Source organism: Moschus berezovskii, chromosome 7, assembly GCF_049115385.1.
Source record: "Moschus berezovskii isolate FMDL1 chromosome 7, NW_MosBer_1.0, whole genome shotgun sequence".
In the NCBI taxonomy this organism is placed as follows: domain Eukaryota; kingdom Metazoa; phylum Chordata; class Mammalia; order Artiodactyla; family Moschidae; genus Moschus; species Moschus berezovskii.
Window position 1 is genome coordinate 107,684,362 of NC_142466.1, and position 21,857 is coordinate 107,706,218.

General features: G+C 39.5%; 1 protein-coding gene across 1 annotated transcript in view; it reads right to left on the reverse strand.

The window, feature by feature from the left end:
* Positions 1-21,857, reverse strand: part of LPAR1 (lysophosphatidic acid receptor 1) — a 174,211-nt gene that overhangs the window by 57,906 nt on the left and 94,448 nt on the right. Inside the window, 1 exon segment of the mRNA XM_055427571.2 lies at positions 7,444-8,191. Coding sequence (XP_055283546.2) covers positions 7,444-8,191 — 748 coding nt within the window.

The window sequence follows — 21,857 nt, forward strand, 5'->3', positions numbered from 1 at the left end:
CAGGCCCTTCCTCAAAGGGGCCTTAACAGCAACGCCACAGGGACCTGAGGAGACTCAGGGTAGCTCTGGTTCCTCTTCAGAGCAACAGGATGTGCAGTTCGTCACCTGTGGCCAGGGAATAAGAGACTCCTGTGTCCAGTCCCTTCCCTGACAGGACTAACTGGGAAACCTTCCCTTCCTGCTGCACAATTCTCTGCTGCAGAGTCATGTTTTAAAAAATCATTTCTTTGAGACTCTCCCCTATAGACGTACCATCCCCTTTAATGGGGGAGAGTATACCTAAAGCTAATTACTCTAAAGCTGATATGAAGAAAAGTCATAATTCCTCACTTTTACATCAATTCTAGTTCTGTGTTTTCCAACAGAAAATTCTACATAGCCGATCCACAGTAGTTACGTCCTTATCATTTGAACTTATATTTCTAAGTAGAACTCTAAATAACCTTGGAAATCAAATCAGCCAACTCCATCCTACAGATGAAGGTACAGAGAAATGACTGCAGAAAGTGACCTGCCCAGAATCACCCAGACAGTTAATGACAAGAGTCAGGATTAGATTCCAGAGGCATCCTGCCTCAATTAATGTAAGTGGGGAAACACATACACACACAGTAAAATATTAACAATAAAACCAAGATAAATGAGAAACTAATATAATGCTCTCCTGAACAAAGCAAACAGCAAGGAAATGTGTGTAAAAACTACATAATGTGCCAGTAATTCAGTTTCCAATGACTTGTTAACACTTCATTTCAGAGATCACCAGTTGTTTAAAGCCAAATTCAAGAGGACCCCTTCTGTGGGTTCCAGGTACCTTCACAGCCACACTGTTTACACCTAATCCTGGGTAGCCACATAAATACATACTGATGTTCACAAGCAAGAAAATGATGCAAAGTGTGGGTGGAACTGAACAAGCTGGAAGCCTAGGCAGGGGGAACAGCACCTAACTAGGAGTGAACCCACTTCTTGGTTTGAGCCACCAGCTAACACAGACTTAAATTTCTCAATTAACTTGGGAGCTTCAGTCTCTTCGTTTGGAAGATTAGGAAGTTGGATAGTGTGATTTTTAAAAGACATAGTGTGATTTTTTGCTTTCAGCTCTATTAATTCTAAATCTGGACAGTCCTTGCTATATTAAAAAAAAAAAAGGAGAAGTTGTTCTTTACTATCTTTACACAGTGGAACAAGTCCAATGTCAAGCTCTACATTTAAAAAGCCCAAAGGAAACCTAAAAGGAATAGAAACACAGAAAGCATGGTCTGGAACGAGGGCCACCATAGTCTGGGTTGACCAGACTAGTCCTGGTTTCTGCCTGTTGTCCCAGGGTCCCAGTTAGTGCCTCTTCTCACTACCAAGAGGGTCACAGTTTGGATGATAAACTATACGGTTACCCCTACGAGGAACTGGTATTCTTTATCTCAGGGACTCCAGCAGCGCCTCTGATCACCTAAAGGCTGAAACACAAACTCCTTAGTAGGTTATGCTGACTCTGAGTCAAAAACCTATCCGCATACCCACCACACGGTAAGCACATCCAGCTACTTCCAGTCCCCAGAGGTGAGTTTCTGCTGAGCTTCTCCTCGACCCCCACCTTACAAGAAGACAAACTCCTCCACATACATCAAGCCTGACTCAATGCTGCCTCCTCTGGGAGCCCTCCTTCCCCTCCACTCCACCCAGACATCAGCTAGCACGTGGGTCCCACTGCTTCTGCAACTCCTTCTTAGTCTCCTCTAATACACTGTAAGCTCAGGAAAGAACGGGTTATAAAAGCAAAAATAAACAAGCAGGGTTACATCAAACCAAAAAGCTTCTGCACAGCAAAGGAGACCGTCAACAATACAAAAAGACAACCTACTGAATGGGAGAAAGTGAAGTTGCTCAGTCGTGTCCGACTCTTTGCGACCCCAGGGACTGTAGCCTTCCAGGCTCTTCCATCCATGGGATTCTCCAGGCAACAGTACTGGAGTGGGGTGCCATTTCCTTCTCCAGGGGATCTTCACGATCCAGGGATTGAACCCGGGTCTCTCGCATTACAGGTAGACACTTAACCTTCTGAGCCACCAGGGATGAAAACATTTTACTGAACGGTAGAAGATACTTGCAAATGATAAATCTGATAAGGAGTGAATACCCAAAATATATAAAAAAATACTCACACAACTCAACAACAACAAAGTCTGATTTAAAAATGGGCAGAGGAGCTGAACAGACATTCTTCCAGAAGACAGATAGTCAACAGACACATGAAAAGATGTTCAGATCACTAATTATTAGAGAAAAGCAAATCAAAACCACAATATTACCTCTTGCCTATTAGAGTGACTATTATCAAAAAGGAAAGAAATAACAAGTATTGGAAAAGATGTGGTGAAAAGGGAACCCTCCTACACTGTTGGTGAGAATGGAAATTGGTACAGTCACAATGAAAAACAGTGTGGAGATCCCTCAAAAAATTAAAAGTAGAACTACCATATGATGTAGTTATCCGACTCCAGGGTGTTTATCCAAAGAATAAAAAAACACTAATTTTAAAAGATATGTGTACCTCTATGTTCAACACAGCATTATTTACATAGCCAAGAGATGGAAACAACCTAAGTGACCATCAACAAATGAGTGGATAAAAATGTACTATCAGACACAGTGGAATACTACTCAGCTATAAAAAGGTGAAAATTTTGCCATTTACAACATGGATGGACCTTGAGGGTGTTATTCTAAGTGGAGTAAGCCAGAGAAAGACAAATGCATGATTTCACTTATTGTGGAATTAAAGTAATGGTTACCAGAGGGGAAGGAGTGGTGAAGAGGGTGAAATGGATAAGAGAGATCAACAGTATGGTGATAGATGGAAACTAAATTTTTGGTAGTGAGCATGCTGTAGAAATATACTGTTGTACACATGAAACTTACATAACACTATAAACCAATGTTGCCTCAATTAAAAAAAATATGGTGTTTACCTTATTCATCTTTTTATCCCTTGGTACATATTGAACAACTCAATAATATGTTTGTTGAATTAAATTGAACACAGAAGTACATAATGATTTGCTTACAGGGTATTTGCTGAGTTATCTTTCATCACAGTAACAAGAAAACAATGGGCTCTCCTTCGTGTATGGCACAGGGTACATCAGGAACAAACAGTCGTTTAGCTTCAGTGGTGATCATTTCAAACCAGAAGGGATCCAACTAGAAAAACGGTGTCTTTCTCTTCTTCCTCAAAGAGACAGGCTCCACCTGGATTGATTTTATGTTCCTCACTCTCTCCCACGATTACAATGCAAAAACCTCCACACCATAACCATTATTTTCTCTTTCCAAATCCTGGTTTCCCTCTTCTCTAATTATCCCCAACAGAAGTGTCCCCATCCCAAAGAACAGAGCAAGAAAGGCAAGGACTTACAACTCAAGATAGACTGTGGTCAAATAAGGAAGAACCTGACTGCCATTCTGAATCAACTGTGGAACAGACTCGAAAGGAATTCTTGGTAAAATGTCAAGTGGGGAGAATTCAAGCCTGGGGAAAGGATAACATGACCTCATGCTAGGACAATGAACCTTCAAGTTAACTACACCTTGAACTAAACCCTCCCTCAATCAGAAGCAGACAGTGACCGGTGCTCCAACACCAAACAATGAAAAAGAGCCTATGAGATGAGAGTGATAAGCATCATCATCAGAAGAAAAAGAAGGAAAGGCATGCTCCCTGAAAGCTTTCTTCTACCCAAGAAACAGAGCACAGGCAACTAGGCAGTATCAACAGAAACAAATGGGATTACAATGTTTCAATTTACCAGCACAGTGTTGCTCAAACTTTATATCTCCATCTAGCATGTTCCAGGAGTTGTATGTATTACAGAGGCAGGAATAGAATGGAGGAGAAAAACACATGGGCTCTGGAAACAGACTGCCTGAAAATATCCTAGTTCCTGTACTTAACGAGCTGTGTGACCTTGGGCAAATTACCTAATATCCCTGTGCCTCAGTTTTCACCGCTGGAAAATGAAGCTAACAAGATAATGGTACCTGGAAAACTCTCAGGGATGCTCTTTACAAAAAGTCATTTCTAAGGCAGAGTATAGCTTGGCATATGATTTAAATGCCATATGTGTTTTACAAATAAAACTATTAAGATCCAATACTCACTCAAGAGCAGCTTATACCCAACTTTGTGCTTCAAAACTGCTACTGGTATTGCCATCATAAATCTCAAAGACCCTTTTATTTTATGTTGACTCCTAGAAATTTGACTTGTCAACCAACAAAGGATAAATAACCAATAAACATTGGTTTATTGAACTGAATAAGCCTAAAACCCAGAGGTCACTCTGACATGGTGAAATACAAACTGAAGGTTTGACACAGTTAAATCAAACCATAGTCATCCCCAGAATAAATGAATAAGGTAAGCATTATTTATTGAGCACCTACTGTGGTCCCTTTACAAGCTGTAGTAAATATTTGATGGGAAGGCATAAAATGTGACAGAGATGTAACCAGGCTTGGCTTCTGCCACACGACTGAACAAAATGGTATCAACTCAGTGAATTCACTCTGATTTTTCTGGCCCTCAGTTTTGAAGGCTCGGAAATTTGGTTTTGTCACCACATTCATTTATTCAACAGTTACTTGACAAGCACTTCCTTTGCGCCAGATCCTACAAGAGGAAATGTGGAGAAAGTGGACAACACATCATTACAATCCCTGCTCAAAGTTGCAAAGTTGACAATTTGGCAGAGAAGACATATTAAAAACCCAAACGTGCACTACAAAAATACCTGATTGTCAATAATGTAATTTACAATGAGAAGAGCTTCAAGTAGACTAGAATTTTTGTCCCTACAGACCAACTCATCACTTGGCAATCCTGACTACATAAAATTCAAGCAGGGGAGTATGCTGTATGAATGGGATCCAAGCACCACACTGATAAAACCCCGGAATGTTTCAGTTCAGTTCAGTCACTCAGTCATGTCCGACTCTCAGCGACCCCATGAATCACAGCACGCCAGACCTCCCTGTCCATCACCAACTCCCGGAGTTCACTCAAACTCATGTCTATCGAGTCGGTGAGGCCATCCAGCCATCTCATTCTCTGTCGTCCCCGTCTCCTCCTGCCCCCAATCCCTCCCAGCATCAGAGTCTTTTGAAGAGTCAACTCATCGCATGAGGTGGCCAAAGTATTGGAGTTTCAGCTTTAGCATCAGTCCTTAGGGTTGTGAATTACCTGTTCTGAGCCCTGCCTATTCTCCCATTCTTGCCCCTTTTCTCCAAAAGTCTAAAGTCCGCTTGTCAAGGTTCTCTTTCCTCTATTACAATCCCATACATTATCTTGTCTCACCAAATTTCTTCACCTATCACCCTGATTGACGTTTTCCATGTTCTAAAACTTCCTCCATCACACACCTATAGAAATAGTGCCACTTATTTCAGAGGTAGCTACATATATTCAGTCTTTGTAGAGTTCACCAGTTTAACCTTAGAGGGCAGTGTGATATCTGTTACTTTCACATTAGGGATTGGTGTGGAGGGGCAGAAGGGCCACTTAGGACTATTGTGCCCTGAAACTGTTGCTCCATAAACCCTCAAAGTAGTTCTCATTTAACCTGAAAAATCACCCAATCAGGCCCCAAAGTTAACTTTATATGAATCATTAAGCATATTACACACTGGAAAATGCTAGGCATTATACAAAGGTCAAGATTAAAGCAAGAACTTGGCAGGTTCATAGTCCAAGTTCAGTAGTCATTTTCTGTTGCTCGTTCTATGAACTATTATCTCACCACTTGAGATAATAGTAGGAAAAATGCATGCATATGAAAAGTTTCAACTAACACTCAGGTCAGCAGTAAACGAATACTTGAGTCAATACAGAAGTGAAATACCTCATGTTATATAATAATTAAAAAAAAAAAAAGACAGCATCCATGGTAAACGAAGACATGTTTTATCCCTACCATGGAGAATGTATATCTGTCGCCCAGGAAAGCACAGGGCTTTTGCTGATAATTAAACATAGATGGAAACCATTTTTGTACTTCAGTTGAACTTTGTTTGATGGAGAAAGATAATTTCGCATCTGAGGTGATGGGGGCCTCGGTAGGTCGTGTGTACTACCTACATATGCCAGTTAGTCATAATGTCAGGCCTTTGGTTGTGTCAACAATCCCGAGACCTGGTCTTTATTCTGAGAGCCGTAATTAGGGCTCTCTTTCCCATAGCTAAAGTTAACATAGCTCCCAGCATTTCAGAGGATCCACACAATCCCAGGTTCCATCCACTCAACCCTGATTTACAAACTAGAATAAAGAGCAGAAGAGGAATTCGCCACTGAGTTTTCATGGAGAAAGATGAAATGCTTAATATTTTTTAAAAAAATGTTTTTAATGTGATGAAACAGCAACTTGAATACAGTCTATGGAGAAAATGTAATTCCAGAGGGTAGTTATTTAAAATGCTCAGTGGATGAACTTTTAAAATAGGCCCTCTAAGTTCCAAAAGAAAAGTTCTGTGTGTTTCTTCTTCATAGACACATTTCCAGGAGTCAGCACAAGGCCTGGAAGTTATGAGGTGTCCTTCAACTCTTTTCTGAATACATAAATGAATAAATATATTCCTCTGGATCACTAACCATGAATTTTTCATCCAGGAAAAAGAATAGCTATTTAAAGACAAAAATTATTTCAGTATACATCACATAAAAGAATAAAACCTTGTTTTTCACCTTGAAAGATGAATTAACTTTCACCACTAAAAACAGGCTCAAAGGACATGAGTTTGAGCAGACTGAGAGATAGTGAAAGAAGGGAAGCCTGGCGTGCTGCAGTTCGTGGGGTTGCAAAGAGTCAGAGATGACTTAGCAACTAGACAACAACAATTAAAAACAGACAATTAATGGGAAAAAATAAGTTTTCGTAAAGATGACTGTCACAAGTAGCATTAATTCTAAACAGTTTTGTGCAAAAATATATAAAAATCTTGATATACTTAGCTATATGCATGCAGGAGCAAAGACTGAATGTGAAAGATGTCTTATTAGGAAACAGACTCATAAAAATGACTATATATGAAAGCATTTTCAGAAGAGACTAAAAATACTTTCTGGGAATTTGTAATAAACAGACTATGGACAAAAGTTCCATAATTTGGGCTGTAATAAAACCTTTCAAAAGCAGGTATTTGTCAATACTTGATAGCCAAACTTGTTAATAAGATCTTCCCCATCATCATCATTTGTATCACATCACGAAGACACTCCTTCCCTGAGACCAATTCTGTAATTACAGGAAGACTGGGATGCTGACTTTATCATAAACATTTGCTATAAAGATGCCTTGTGCCCTTGTAATTCCTGCATGTATACCGTGTGGCTGTTCACACTGTTGTTTTACCACTACCACAAACTAATCTGGTTTGTTTATGGCAACTCACCAAGCACGATGACCACAGTCTTCAGAAGACTCATCATGGTATCCCGATTCCGCCGGGGCCCAGAACTATGCCGAGACATCCTCATAGTCCTCTGGCGAACATAGCCAAAGATATGGGCATACAGAACCACCATGACAACAAAGGTCACCAAGTTGAAAATGGCCCAGAAGACCAAGTAAGAGTCGCTGTAGAGGGGTGCCATGTTGGAACAGTTTTCAATGTCACAGATGCAGTTCCACCCCACACTGGGTATGGCCCCCATAACAATGGCCATGGTCCAGATGACCACAATCACCACCACCACTCGCCGGTTGCTCATCCGCGTGTGGAGCTGCATGCGGAAAACCGTAATGTGCCTCTCAATTGCAATGGCCAGCAGGTTGGCCACGGAAGCCGTCAGGCTGGTGTCAATGAGGCCCTGACGCAGGAGCCACGTGCTGACAGTCAGTCTCCGAGTATTGGGTCCTGTGTTGAACATCAGGTAGAAGTAGGCCAACCCAGCGAAGAAGTCCGCAGCAGCCAGATTCGCCATTAAGTAATAAATAGGAAAGTGGAAGCGGCGGTTGACGTAGATCGCGACCATGACCAGCAGGTTGGCCAACATGATGAAGATGCAGACGGTGATCCCAAGCCCCATCACCAGCTTGCTCACCGTGTTCCACTCTGTGGCAAGATACTTTCCACTCCGGTTATAAAAGAAGGCGATGGACTCGTTGTAGAAGCACTGCGGTTCATTCATGGCTGTGAACTGAAAGAAAAGGAGGAAAGATGAGAAAAAGCGAAAACCCACAGGTCCAAATTTAAGGATGTATAGATAAAGCATGGCTTCTATGGGAAATGTGGCCCCCCAAAAGCCATAAGCAAAGAATTTGAAAATCTGACTCTGTGTAATGTTCTATGATTATGTAGAAACCCCAAGATTTCTTACAGTTTTACTGTCCTCAAGATTAAAGAGAGTTGGAGTTAAATAAATGACAAGGTCTGTGCTTGGTGGTTGCACATCATTGAAGTCTACTAGAAAAGCCACACGACCCAGAAATCGTGCTTAAAATACATGAGGCAGATGAGAATTTTGCAAGAGTGTTGCAACTGGAATATTTACCATAGTGCAATCTATTTTGACCTGTTATTTAGGGAATCTGTAAACACAGTTGGTTTATAGACAGGGTATTATTGCCCTATTATTCTGCATTTCTGTTCTCACATAGCATGCTCAATCTGTGTCAGGGATCTTGTAACATTAAGTCCCCACAGGAACTATCAGTGCCAACATTTCAAAGAGGTCACTAGGCATCAAAGCTTCTTTGCCCAAAGCCAGCATTTGCTGTTCAACATTCCTGTGGTCAGCACTGTCTATCCCCACAACTACTTACCCCAGAATAGCATTCATCAATGCATCTATGATGTTTGAGAACTTTTTTTCTTTTTGGAGGACATAAGAAATATATTACCTAGTGTAACCTTCAAACAGCAGTTGCTATTTGGACACTTTTCTAAAGTATATCTTTTAAAATGATAATGAGTGATTCAGTTCAGTTCAGTCGCTCAGTCGTGTCCGACTCTTTGCGACCCCATAAACCGCAGTAGGCCAGGCCTTCCCTGTCCATCACCAACTCCCGGAGTTCACCCAAACCCATGTCTATTGTGTCCGTGATGTCATCCAACCATGTCATCCTCTGTCGTCCCCTTCTCCTCTTGTGCTCGATCTTCCCCAGTATCAGGGTCTTTTCCAGTGAGTCAGTTCTTCACATCAGGTGGCCAAATATTGGAGTTTCAGCTTCAACATCAGTCCTTCCAGTGAACACCCAGGACTGATTTCCTAATGTTTTATGATGTGTTTTCTTATTTTTAACATCCTCAATTGGAATATATTTGCTTACTAACTACTTCAACTCTTACTTGAATCCAAAAAGGATAGAGGAGGTTTATAACAGAATGATATAGGCAGTCAATAAAACTATTACAATAAAATTAGAGAGTAAGAAGTAACATGAAGGAGAAACTAGAAAATTACACACAAATCAACTTTCCTAAAGACTTAAGTTTACCTGTGACTCCTAAAATTGGAGAATAATTTTTGAAGACCGCTCACAACCAAGCTTTTTTTCTTGCATTGCATTTGATAAATAATCTAGCAAATACAGTTTTTTTTAAAGCAAATATAGTTTTAACCACTAGTTTTGATCAAATATTCCACTGAATATCCGTGGATTGTGTATAAATGTTTACTAATCACAGAAACCTCCAAAACAGTGTGTGAGATTCTTCTTGAATGGTTAGTCTCCTGACTTGTCCAGACATCTAGTGTCTCTTTCTTCGTTTATACTCAACAGACTTTAGATCATGCTTCTATAATCATCACTCTTACTACTCTGTATAATTATTTATCACCTTGTTTCTTAAAAAGATGACACTCCAGGGGAAGAGTGGGGACCTTGCCTTATACATCTTGGTATTTCATGTACCTTCCACAGAGAACCCCTCATTGGAGATCTGAGAACTTATGCTTCATTCCACTTCAAATCTTGCCATTCCTCTGGGTAACTCATCTAATTTTCTAGCTTCTCAGTTTCTTGATCTCATCACTCATGCCTTTCTATTCCTATAACTCAGCTGCCCACTCCCCTGGTCACACCCTGAGCTTTGTAATCGTTCAACACTGTCTCCCTTTGGAAATAATCAACTGATACATTCAATATTGTTTACATTTTAATTACTGTTCCCATTCTTTCCAATTTATACATTCTAGTTACTCACTTCCCATTCTTCCCAATTTCTCATTTGATCCCCAATACAGCAGTTTCTTGAAGCCATCTGTTTCCTTAAGCATCCTACTTTTCCCAGTAGATTACCTATCTTACCCCTTTTCCTTATCCATCTCAGGTTCATAGTACATCATTTCCACCACTTTGTTTGCTAACACAGGAACATATTCTCTTCTTGAAGACTCTGAGGTCAGGTTTCCTTCAGAATTTAAACTTTTTCTGGTTTTGTTTTTGCTTTTGGCCACCAGGATGTCGGATCTTAGTCCCCCAACCAAAGATGGAACCCACATCCCCTGCAACGGAAGCACAGCGTCTCAATCACTGGATTGCCAGGGAAGTTCCCCCGAATTTGCTGATTTTAAGCACAGTTACAGAGGACATAATCCTTATCTGATGTAACAGCCCCATCAAAATTTGGGGTAGCACTCCAAAATGATACACATTAATTTCTAAAATAAAACATGAATGTTGTGCTGTGTGCTTAGTCACTCAGTCATGTCCGACTCTTTGAGACTCCCTGGACCGTAGCCTGCAAGGCTCCTCTCTCCATGGAATTTTCCAGGCAAGAATATTGGAGTGGGTTGCCATTTCTTACTCCAGAGGATCTTCCCAACCCAGGGATCGAACCACATCTCTTGTGTCTCCTGCATTGGCAGGCGAATTCTTTACCACTTGACCCACCTTGGAAGCCCTAAAATATGAGTATATACACTAAATTTGATAAATAAAGGTTTTAATCAATGACTGTAATAGTGTAACTCTAGAAGGCAATGGCAACCCACTCCAGTACTCTTGCCTGGGAAATCCCATGGACAGAGGAGCCTGGTAGGCTGCAGTCCATGGGGTCGCGAAGAGACAGACACGACTGAAGCGACTTAGCAGCAGCAGCAGCAGCAGCAAGTAGCCTCATATTGATTGTCTTCACTTTCACTTTTCACTTTCATGCACTGGAGAAGGAAATGGCAACCCACTCCAGTGTTCTTGCCTGGAGAATCCCAGGGCCGGGGGAGCCTCGTGGGCTTCTGTCTATGGGGTCGCACAGAGTCGGACACGACTGAAGTGACTTAGCAGCAGCAGCAAGTAGACTCATATTGATTCATTCAGAGCAAATTCTGCGATTGAGTTAAGAAAAAAAAATCTTCTATTTTCAGACCTTCTTGAATTTTATAATTTCAAGTTAGGAAGCAGAGACCTTTACCTTTTAATCAAGTTGCTCCACTGTACTTCTGTAACCATTTCTCAGAATAACACCAGTCTTGGATGAATATGACTGGTTCCTGTAATGGTAAAGAACCCACCTGACATTGCAGGAGACAAGAGATGCGGGTTCGATTCCTGGGTCGGGAAGATCCCTGGAGAAGGACATGGCAACCCACTCCGGTATTCTTGCCTGGAGAATCCCATGGACAGAGGAGCCTGGTGGACTATAGTCCATGGGGTTGCAAAGAGTCAGACATGACTGAGCAACTAACACTGCTCCATACTTATGCCAAAGCTTCTGAGAAATGTTAGAGGAAATCTAAAATACCTGGCGGGCTTCCCAAATAGTTCAGTTGGTAAAGAATTCGCCTGCAATGCAAGAGACCCCAGTTCAGTTCCCGGGTTGGGAAGATCCACTGCAGAATGGATAGGCTACCCACTCCCGTATTCTTGGGCTTCCCTTGTGGCTCAGGTGGTAAAGAATCAGCTTCAATTGAGACTTTAATGCCATAAGAAATCTGACTGTTTCCCTAATTATTATTCTGTGTTTTCTTCACTGTAACGATTTTAAACTTATCTATTATTCTCTCTTGAGTCCCACCTTACATCTCTCATCAGCAGTTGCCAAAAGGGGAAACTTAGAAATCATCAGCTTGGAACTCTTACCTTTAAAATTACTACTCAAGAATCATCCTTCCTTCTCCTTCTGTTACAACGGAAAAGGCATACCCTTTGTCTCCAAGTGTTCCGAATCCCATCCATCCCTACTATTTCCAGAACCTTGTTCTATAAATTGCTTCCTTTCTCTTCTTCAGATCTTCAATTCCCCCCCTCACTCATTCTTCTCTCCCATGAATCTTTCCTATCTATAAGCAAGCTGGTTTAATCTCTACCAAAGACAAAGAAAGCCTTACAATGACTTCATGTTCACTTTCAGGTTTGATAATTCTTTCCCCTTCATGGCCAAATGCTCTCTTTTATGTCTCACTGGACACACACTGGTTTCTCAATTACCTGTCATATGGCTTCTCCTCCTACCCCTTCATGAAAACCACTCCAGCCAATCCTTGAGTTTCACATAACTTGCCAAAGTCACACCAATCTGGTGGCTGGTCCAATGGAAACTTTTCAGTCCTCACCATACTAACCTCTCAGAGCATCAGACACTGGACTGGAAGCCTCTTTTTAAGAAAATCCTCTTTCTTTGACTCTCGTGACATCATATTCTCCTGGGTGCTGATCTCTCTCTTGGGCTGTTCCTCCACAGTCATTTCCAAGGTTCCCCATACTCTGTGCAATGTTACTATTTCTACCCTATATTCTCATTTAACACACTTGTACTGATTTTTCAAAAATGTCCTCCAAGATTTCAGTTATCTTATATATCTCTAATATTCCCACGCCCAGTCATTCAGTTGTGCCCAACTCTTTGTGACGCCAAGGACTGTAGCCTGTGGGGCTCCTCTATCCATGAGATTTTCAGGCAAGAATACTGGAATGGGCTGCCATTTCCTTCTCCAGGGGATCTCTCGACCCAGGGATCAAACCCACATTTCCTGCAAATCTTGGATTGGCAGGCTGATTCTTTACCACTCACCCACCTGGGGAGCCCAAATATTTACATACCTATACATTTAACCCCTATTCCTTTCCTGTGCTTTAAGTAAATATCAAATTGCCCACTGTTATCTCTGACTATCGTATACTCTCTGTGTTCAAAACCAAGCTCAAACTTAAAAAAATCTTCCCCAGCTTGTTCCTCCTGTGGTCTCTATTGCCAAGGCTACAGAACCACTAGCTTTCCAGTGGCCTGAGTCCTAAACCTGGGAAATTCCTTTTTCTCTCATCCTCATCATTCAATCAGTAACCATATCCTATAAATTCTCCTTCCTCACGATCTGTTCAACCTGTTTACTAGTCCATCCTCATGGCCACCAGCAATACTACTGTACCGGTTTCCTCATGGCCACCAGCAATACTACTGTACCGGTTTCCTAGGTGTTCTTTCTACCTAGCTCTAATCTCTTCTCTAGTGATCTTTCTAAAAGACAAAACTGCTCACACTGTTCCTCTACTGAAAGTGCTTCAGTGGCTTACAAGTGCATATAAGCTAAAGATCTAAACTCTTCAACCACTTTATCAGACCTCTCTGCTCTCTGGCCTCTCCTGCCTCAACTCAAGCTATTAATGACTTCAAGCTCCATGCTTCACCTGTTTAATGTACTGTAACCTCTTTCACCTCTGGTTCTCAGCATCACTGAGAACAGAAGTTTTCTACATCAGAGCATTTGTAAAACACAGTTTGATGGCCACATCCCAAGAATTTCTGATTTAGTAGAGCTGAGGTGGGGCCCAGGTGATACTGACACTGCTAGTCTAAGGACTGCACTATGAGTACCACTGGCCTAGAACAATCTTTCCTTCATTTCCACCTTATACTCATTCTCCATGTACCAGATGAATAATATTCTTTCTAGTTGTTCTCCCAAGATCTTCCCATGTCTTGGCAAGGTGCTTCCTCCACAGTTCCCTGTATTACACACACAATGTACACACAATGTACAATAACTGCTTAATTATCTACTGACATGTCCCCACACTGGACTAAATATCATGAGGGCAGAGGGTCTAGTTTTCTTGTTAATTGTTGTATAGCATCCAACTATCAGACTAGATGCTAAATATACATTGATTGATTTAATCAACTAAAGCTAATTCCAAAAATGTTTACACTTCAAGTTTCCTTTCTGCAAAGGATATTTTTTAAAATGTAAATATAAATGTTGTATTTCACAGCATTCCAATTTCTGAATGCTAACTGCCAACAAAGTCAAGCAGTGATATGTACAGCTTCATTGTTTTTCCCACATAGAAAAACTGTATCATTAATAATTACAATATAAAGTATAAATTGTCTTTTTAAGCCATAGTACACTAAGATAAATAAAACTGACAAATTTCTTCTAAAGGCATCCAGTGTTTACTCAGTAATGGCATGAGACCTGGTTTTATGCCATCTCTTATCTCTTAAAAATTGAGTAGTGATACCATAAAAAGCATACCATATTTAATGACATAAGTTACATGACTTTTTTGAACCTTGGTTTTATCATCTGTTAAATCAGAAAATTGGACTAAATTATACATAAGGTCTATTTCAGATTTAAAATTCTATACCAAAAACATTCTGGGTAAGAATTCAATATTTAATAAAATCCCCAGCTAAATATTAAAGCAGTAGAAAATACACCAGGAATTAAAAATAACAAAGGTAGATAACTCCTGTGGAGAAGGAAATGACAACCTACTCCAGTACTCTTGCCTGGAGAATGCCATGAACAGAAAAGCCTGGAGGGCTACAATCCATAGAGTCACAAAGAACTGGATATGACTGAAGCAACTTAGCAAGATAATGCCAGAGGAAAAAAAATGGAATTTTAGCTAGATTTAGTACAACAGAACTGCACTGAAAGAAGCATTAAATCTTTCCTCCTATCATCTACAAAAATCAGCAGATCTAGAGAATAAGCGAAAGGTATTCAGAAAGGTAGTGTGAAAGTACTTCTTTACTTTTTCAGGACCTGATGGATTTAGGCAGAAATCCACATCAAACTCTGGGAGTATCCAATTCAACTATGACTCGGTGTACTATAAGCCATTAGGGTAGTCATGGTTATAAGAATAAAGGAAACAGGAAAAAAATTAGCAAACAAAATGGGGAGAGAGCAACTCAGAGGAGATGGCCATCCTGAAGAATAACACAGAATGCCTCCCCTTGAAGCAGATATATGAGGGAAAAAAGCTGGGGTGGGCAGAGGGAGAAGAGATTAAATGCCAGGATTTGTATTTCTAATTTGTATTCTCAAAGTGCTTTGTTAGGATACAGGCACTGAAAATAGAGAAAGTCATTGTAAAGACAGAAAAAAATATTCCAGAAAAAACTCCATAGAGATTATATTAGCTTCCTATTGCTAACACAACAAATTGCCACAAATTTAGTAGCTTTAAGAGACAAATTTATTATCTTATAGTCCTGTAGGTCAGAAGTCCAAAGTGGGTCTCACTGGGCTAAATCAAGGTGCTGGCAGGACTGTGTTCCTTTCCAGAGGCTCTAGAGAATTTTTCATGTCTTTTCCAGTTTGGAGAGACGTCCCATATTCCTTGTCTCCTGGCCCCATTCCAGCTTCAAAGTCAATAATGACCAGTCAGGTCAAGCCCTTTTCACACTGACATTATTCTAACACTGAAACTTCTTTCACGATCTTCCACATTTAAAGATCCTTGTCCACCCAGATAACGTAGGATAATCTCCCCAACACAAAATATGGAACTTCATCACATATGAAAAGTCCCCTTTGCCATGTAAAGTAGCATATTCACTGGTTCCAGGATTAAGTACACAGTGGATATCATCAGAACTCCATCAGTGTGGCCACCAAAGAAATGAAAAGCCATTTCTGAATTAAAAGCAGTAATTCACACACTGAAATGAAGTATAAAAATTTCAGAAAACTGAAATGACAAGCAGAAAACATATTCAGGAAAGTTACTCAGTCTCAGAGAAGAAGCTCTGAGATAAGAGTAAAAGGAAAGAAGGCACATACAGGAAAAAATTCCTAACATAATTACTCTTCCAACTAAGAAGAGGACAAAGCTTAAGGAACACAGCTTGAAGTATATGAAAAGTTACTGCTTAAAAAGAAAGACCTCAAGTTACTGATATAAGTTTACATAAACTACAAAGGAATTAATTCAACTAAAATTCAGATATGGCTAGGTTAGATTTTGGAATCTCAGGGTTAAAATTCCAAATTCGAAAAATATAAAAAAGTAAACAAAAAGCAAACAAATATTGAAAGAAAGAGAGAAAATACAGTATTTCCAAACTTCTGGTGTAGAATTCCAAAGGATAGAATAAAACCAATCAAAATCTCCATTATTTCAACTGTACTTTAATTTGGGAAAAAAATCTCCACTGTATGGAGACAGTGTTTGAGATCCATAAATTCTACAACCAACTATACTTAAATTTTCATAGGTGTGAAAGTCACTCAGTCATGTCCGACTCTTTGCGACCCCATAGACTGTAGCCTACCAGGCTCCTCTGTCCATGGGATTTTCCAGGCAATAGTACTGGAGTGGCTTGCCATAAGGGGATAATAAATAGTCCTGAGATGTGGGAGCTCAGAACGATTATCATATACATTTCCTTCCTAAAAAAAATATAAATGCAAGTAAGCCATGAAAAAAGTAAAAATAAAAACCACAACAGAATAAAAAGACTAGCAGCAAGCATTAAAAATACACAAAACATAACTGAGTCCATGTAACTGCTCTTCATGTGGTTATAAAACAAAGCAAATATCAAAAATAACTCGAATGTATACTTATTATAAAAACAATAATAATCTGGAATTAAAATCATTGTATTGATAATAAAAGAGAAAAAACATTTAACACTAAAATATCAATAAATATACATGTATATATAGTGGGCACATAAGAATGGTTGTGGTTCATAATGAATGTTTTTATAATAAAAATGACAGCACTGTCCCCAAAATCATTGCACTGATAAGACTTAAAAATGGGGGAAGAGAAGTATGTAAATATCTGTTTTATTACTTAGGCACAAATCAAAGCATACTATTTAAGTTGTAACAATAATTTTCAAAAATAAGTTTAAATGTGATTCAAAAACCACCAAATTGAGTAGTTAATATACTAAAAATAAGATGACTACTTTTCATATTACTGGAGAAAACAGAGAAAAACAGAGGGGAAACAAACTATGGAAAGAATGACAATTTTGTGAAATTTATATAGATAAAATGATAAATGATTTCCCTTTCTTCTATAGAAAAGTAATATGTGTTGCAAGAATTTAGGGGAAAACAAGAATATAATCAAACAAGACTCAAATACTTTTTAAAGTCCATTATTCCAAAATTTAAATCACTATAATTAGAAATTTCTCTGTAGTGAGTTACAGAATTCCACCCTGCCCAAGAAACAAAGACATAAATAAAACAGAGTGATTCCAAAAATAAACTGTCCTCAACGCTAAAAAGAGAAGTCCACATTCATGCCCTTTTCACATCTACCAATTACATCACAGGATGGTCGGGCGGGGGGAGGAGGCCTCCCTGGTCGCTCTACAAAACAGATGTTCCGAATCTCAGAAATTTACCTCGCCTTATCATGTGATCTCAAAAGCAGTCATAACAAGTCAGCCAAGCCTGAACTTTGAAGAGGCACAGAGGGTGTTCATCTTTGTGAGGCGCTTCATTTGTTCACTGGCACATTCACAGACATTACTGGAACGCCAGGTGCAGGCAAGGCACTGCACTGGCTACGCCTTCCAGGGGTACCAAAATGATACACCTGGGTGCCTGCTGTGGGCCACTCCCGTTCCATCCAGTGTGGTCTTTAATCTCTTGAAAGACAGCTACATCTTCATTAACCAAGTGAAGGGAATGCTTAGCTTGCAGACTTACCAGCTCGCAGACCGGTAATTAAGTCTATATGATTTAGTAAGTATCTAGATAAGAATGTAAATATGCACTCTGACAGACTAAAAAGAGATTTTAATCTATGCAAAATAAAGGACCAGTTCAGTTCAGTTCAGTTGCTCAGTCATGTCCGACTCTTTGCAACCCCATGAATCACAGCACGCCAGGCCTCCCTGTCCATCACCAACTCCCGGAGTTCACTCAAACTCATGTCCATTGAGTCGGTGATGCCATCCAGCCATCTCATTCTCTGTCGTCCCCGTCTCTTCCTGCCCCCAATCCTTCCTAGCATCAGACTCTTTTCCAGTGAGTCAACTCGTCGCATGAGGTGGCCACAGTTTTGGAGTTTCAGCTTTAGCATCAATCCTTCCAATGAACACCCAGGATTCATCTCCTTTAGAATGGACTGGTTGGATCTCCTTGCAGTACAAGGGACTCTCAAGAGTCTTCTCCAGCACCACAGTTCAAAAGCATCAATTCTTCAGTGATCAGCTTTCTTTACAGTCCAACTCTCACATCCATACCTGACCACGGGAAAAACCATAGCCTTGACTAGACGGTCCTTTGTTGGCAAAGTAATGTCTCTGCTTTAATAAGACCTAAATCAAGCCAGTTTGGTTTCTCACTTCTGTTAAAGTAAAACAATGGAGTGGGTGAGGACTTCTTACTAATTCTGATGCTCACCAGCTAATCTGGTCTCCAGTAAGTCTCACAACATGTCTAAGTGTCGATATCTCATTTGTAAGATAAGACATCTCTAGTGAAAGTGTTAGTCGCTCAGTCGTGTCCCACTCTTTGCAACTGCATGGACTGTAGCCCACCAGGCTCCTCTGTTCATGGAATTCTCCAGGCAAGAATACTGGAGGAGGTAGCCATTTCCTTCTCCAGGGTATCTTCCCAACCCAGGGATCAACCCAGGTCTCCCACATTGCAGGTGGATTCCTTACTGTCTGAGCCACCAGGGAAGCCATGAATACTGGAGTGGGTGGCCTATCCCTACTCCAGGTATATTCCTGACCCAGGTCTCCTGCATTGCAGGCAGATTCTTTACCAGCTGAGCTACCAGGGAATTCAATTCTAGTTCTTAAAGCTAAAATACTCAGACTTCCCACACATTTCCTCCCTCATTCCCTTCTGCCCACAAAAAAAGATTGAAAAGAGACAGCACAGAACTTAAAAAATGATATTAAGTCTCTATTTACAAGAAAAATATTTCTCACACTTTTTAGAGCCTCAAATGAGAAACAATAAAAAGAAAAAAGGAATGATCTGCCACTAGAATCAGAAAACAGGCCACAAAATAATACTGATACAAACCAAAAATGTTTTAAAGTTAGAAAGTCATATTGCAAGTAGTTGAAGAACATGCAATTACTAGATTTTTTTTAAGTTTATCTGAAAAAGTACATAAAATACTACTTCTATACAGTAACAATGTATGCAAATATGTTGTACAGACATGTAAAAAAGAAAACTATGGAAAACAAACAGTAAATCAATGAAAACAGTGTATCTGTTATTCCCTGTAACAGGCTGCATGAGTGACATCATATTAGCTGAATTTTCAGAGAGAATTTTGAGTCAGGCCCAAAAGGAAGAAATGGAAAAAAACAAACAGACAAAAAACCAAACAAACACTACGACATGCTAGAGAAAAATATAAGTAGTGTTTTACATGCGCTGCTGAGCTCCAAGGGAACAGCAGACAGGTGACAGGACAGACTGTCAACATTATGGAGACAAAGCATTCAGTATCACTGGGAAAAAGAAGATGAACCCTTGGCCTTACCTGAGGCGGTGACTTAGAACTGAGACCTAGAGCTAAGCTAGGAGTCTTGAAGCTCTCCCTATCAGTTAAAGAGTGAACCAGAAAACATAATCTACATAGGTGTACTGGGGAAAACAAGTAAGTTTGTCTGTCTCATTTAGGCTCCTGGCTGGAAAATAAATAAATTAAAAGACTCCCTTCAGAAATTAAAACCCAAGCCTATAAATCACACACATATAGGATCTGCAGTGCGACCTGTTGCCAAGTCTGAGAACCCACAGAAGGAGAAATTAACAGAAGCCACAGACCTTAGGCTGGTGATATCTCCGCCCACCCTCCAACCCCAACATCCATGTGCCTGGCACTAGCGAGCATCAGACCTCTCTAGAGGGCCAGACATCAATACAGCCACATAGGATTCTCTCTAGTCAGCCCCACTGATGAATTAATCATCCCAAAGAATAAAAACATACAAGAAGGGCACCATGTGTGAGAATCAGCAGAACGGTACACAGTAGGATCGGATCCAAGAATATCAGACTAAAGACAAAACTGAACTGATTGAGTTTCTGCATTCTCCCTTCTCCACTTCAATTGGTTCCAGTCACATTTCCATTTCTTTTCTTTAATGCTTATTTTTAATATTTGAACATGCATACTTGACGTCTACAGGAATCCTCTTCCCTTGGTAAGCACTCACACCAGTGCCTCCAGCCCCCTGTGGTTCAGATAACTTCCATTTGTTTTGAAACCTACCTAAAATTACTTGATACTACATTCTCAGTTTATTTGGTTATCTTTGTATGATGCCAGCACACCCATGTTACGAGCACAAAAGGAAGAGTAAGAGTGAAATAAATTGCCAGCCAGTATTATTTGAGAAAATAAAAAGTTCATAAATAAAACAATTATCTATATTTATATATCTAGATCTATATAGGGAAAGAGAGAGACGTGACTAAACAGAGTTTATTCCAGAATGCAAAGGTGATTTAACATTTAAAAAATCTGATAACAGAAATCAAGACATGAACAAATTCAAGGAAAGAAAAAAGGCCAGAGATCATCTCATTAGACATGCAAATACGTGTTTGGTAAATTTAAACAACTTTCATGATAATTTGCCAATCTAGGGTTAGAAGGAAACTTCCTTAACTTGGTAAAAGTTATATGTATGGCAATTGTCATATCTGATGGAAATATTAATATTCCTTTTTAAGAAATAAAACAAAAGATGATTCAATCACCAGTTGCCTTTAGCATGTATTAGTGATTACAGCCAAAACAATAAGAAAAGAAAAAGAACTGGAAAAGAAAAACTTAACTCTTTATCACAAACAATTAATTATTTACATATAAAATATAAGATGATCTATAAACAAACTGTATTAACAGAGTTTAGCAAATTTGCTGAATTAAATATCAAGCCACATGTATTAACTATGTTCATATATAAATATCAGAAAAAATTTTTAATTATTATTTCAAGGACAACACATAATAAAAAAAGGTTTATCGATTCTAGGAATAAGTCTAAATATTCAAAAGCTTACAAGGAAACCTAAATAATTGAAGACAGCATTTCATGGGCAGAAAAAGATGTTAAGATGTCAGTTTTCCAAAATAGTAATACATAAATTCAGTGCAATAAAATGAAAATCCCAAAGGGTTTTCCATGAAGTTTGACAGACTCTCTGAATACTGCTGCAAAAGTACAAAAGAGCCAGAGTTCGCAAGATAACTTGGAAGTCAAAGAACTAGATGTCCTATGGAAAACCATACTTTATTTTAAAGTGATAGTAGTAAGACATGATATTGGCACAGAAACAAACAACCAATGACACAGAAAAGAACCAGAAACACACACTTTCATGGTAACTTGATATAAGAGACATGGCTTTACCTACCAATGGGGAAAACAGCATTAACTGTTCATCTGTGTGAAAAAATAAAACAAACTGTTTTTTCCCTATCATACACAGAAATCAATTTCAGTAAAGACATGTGTGAAAAAGGAAATAAAAAATATATGCATAATTTGCAACTAGGGGGATTTTTCTAAACAAGACCAAAACACTGACAAAATTCAAAACTTCCAGGCAGCGAAAGACTTTCTAATCAATGAAAAGAAAAGTTAAAGAATAGTAAAACTTTGGCAATGCACACAAT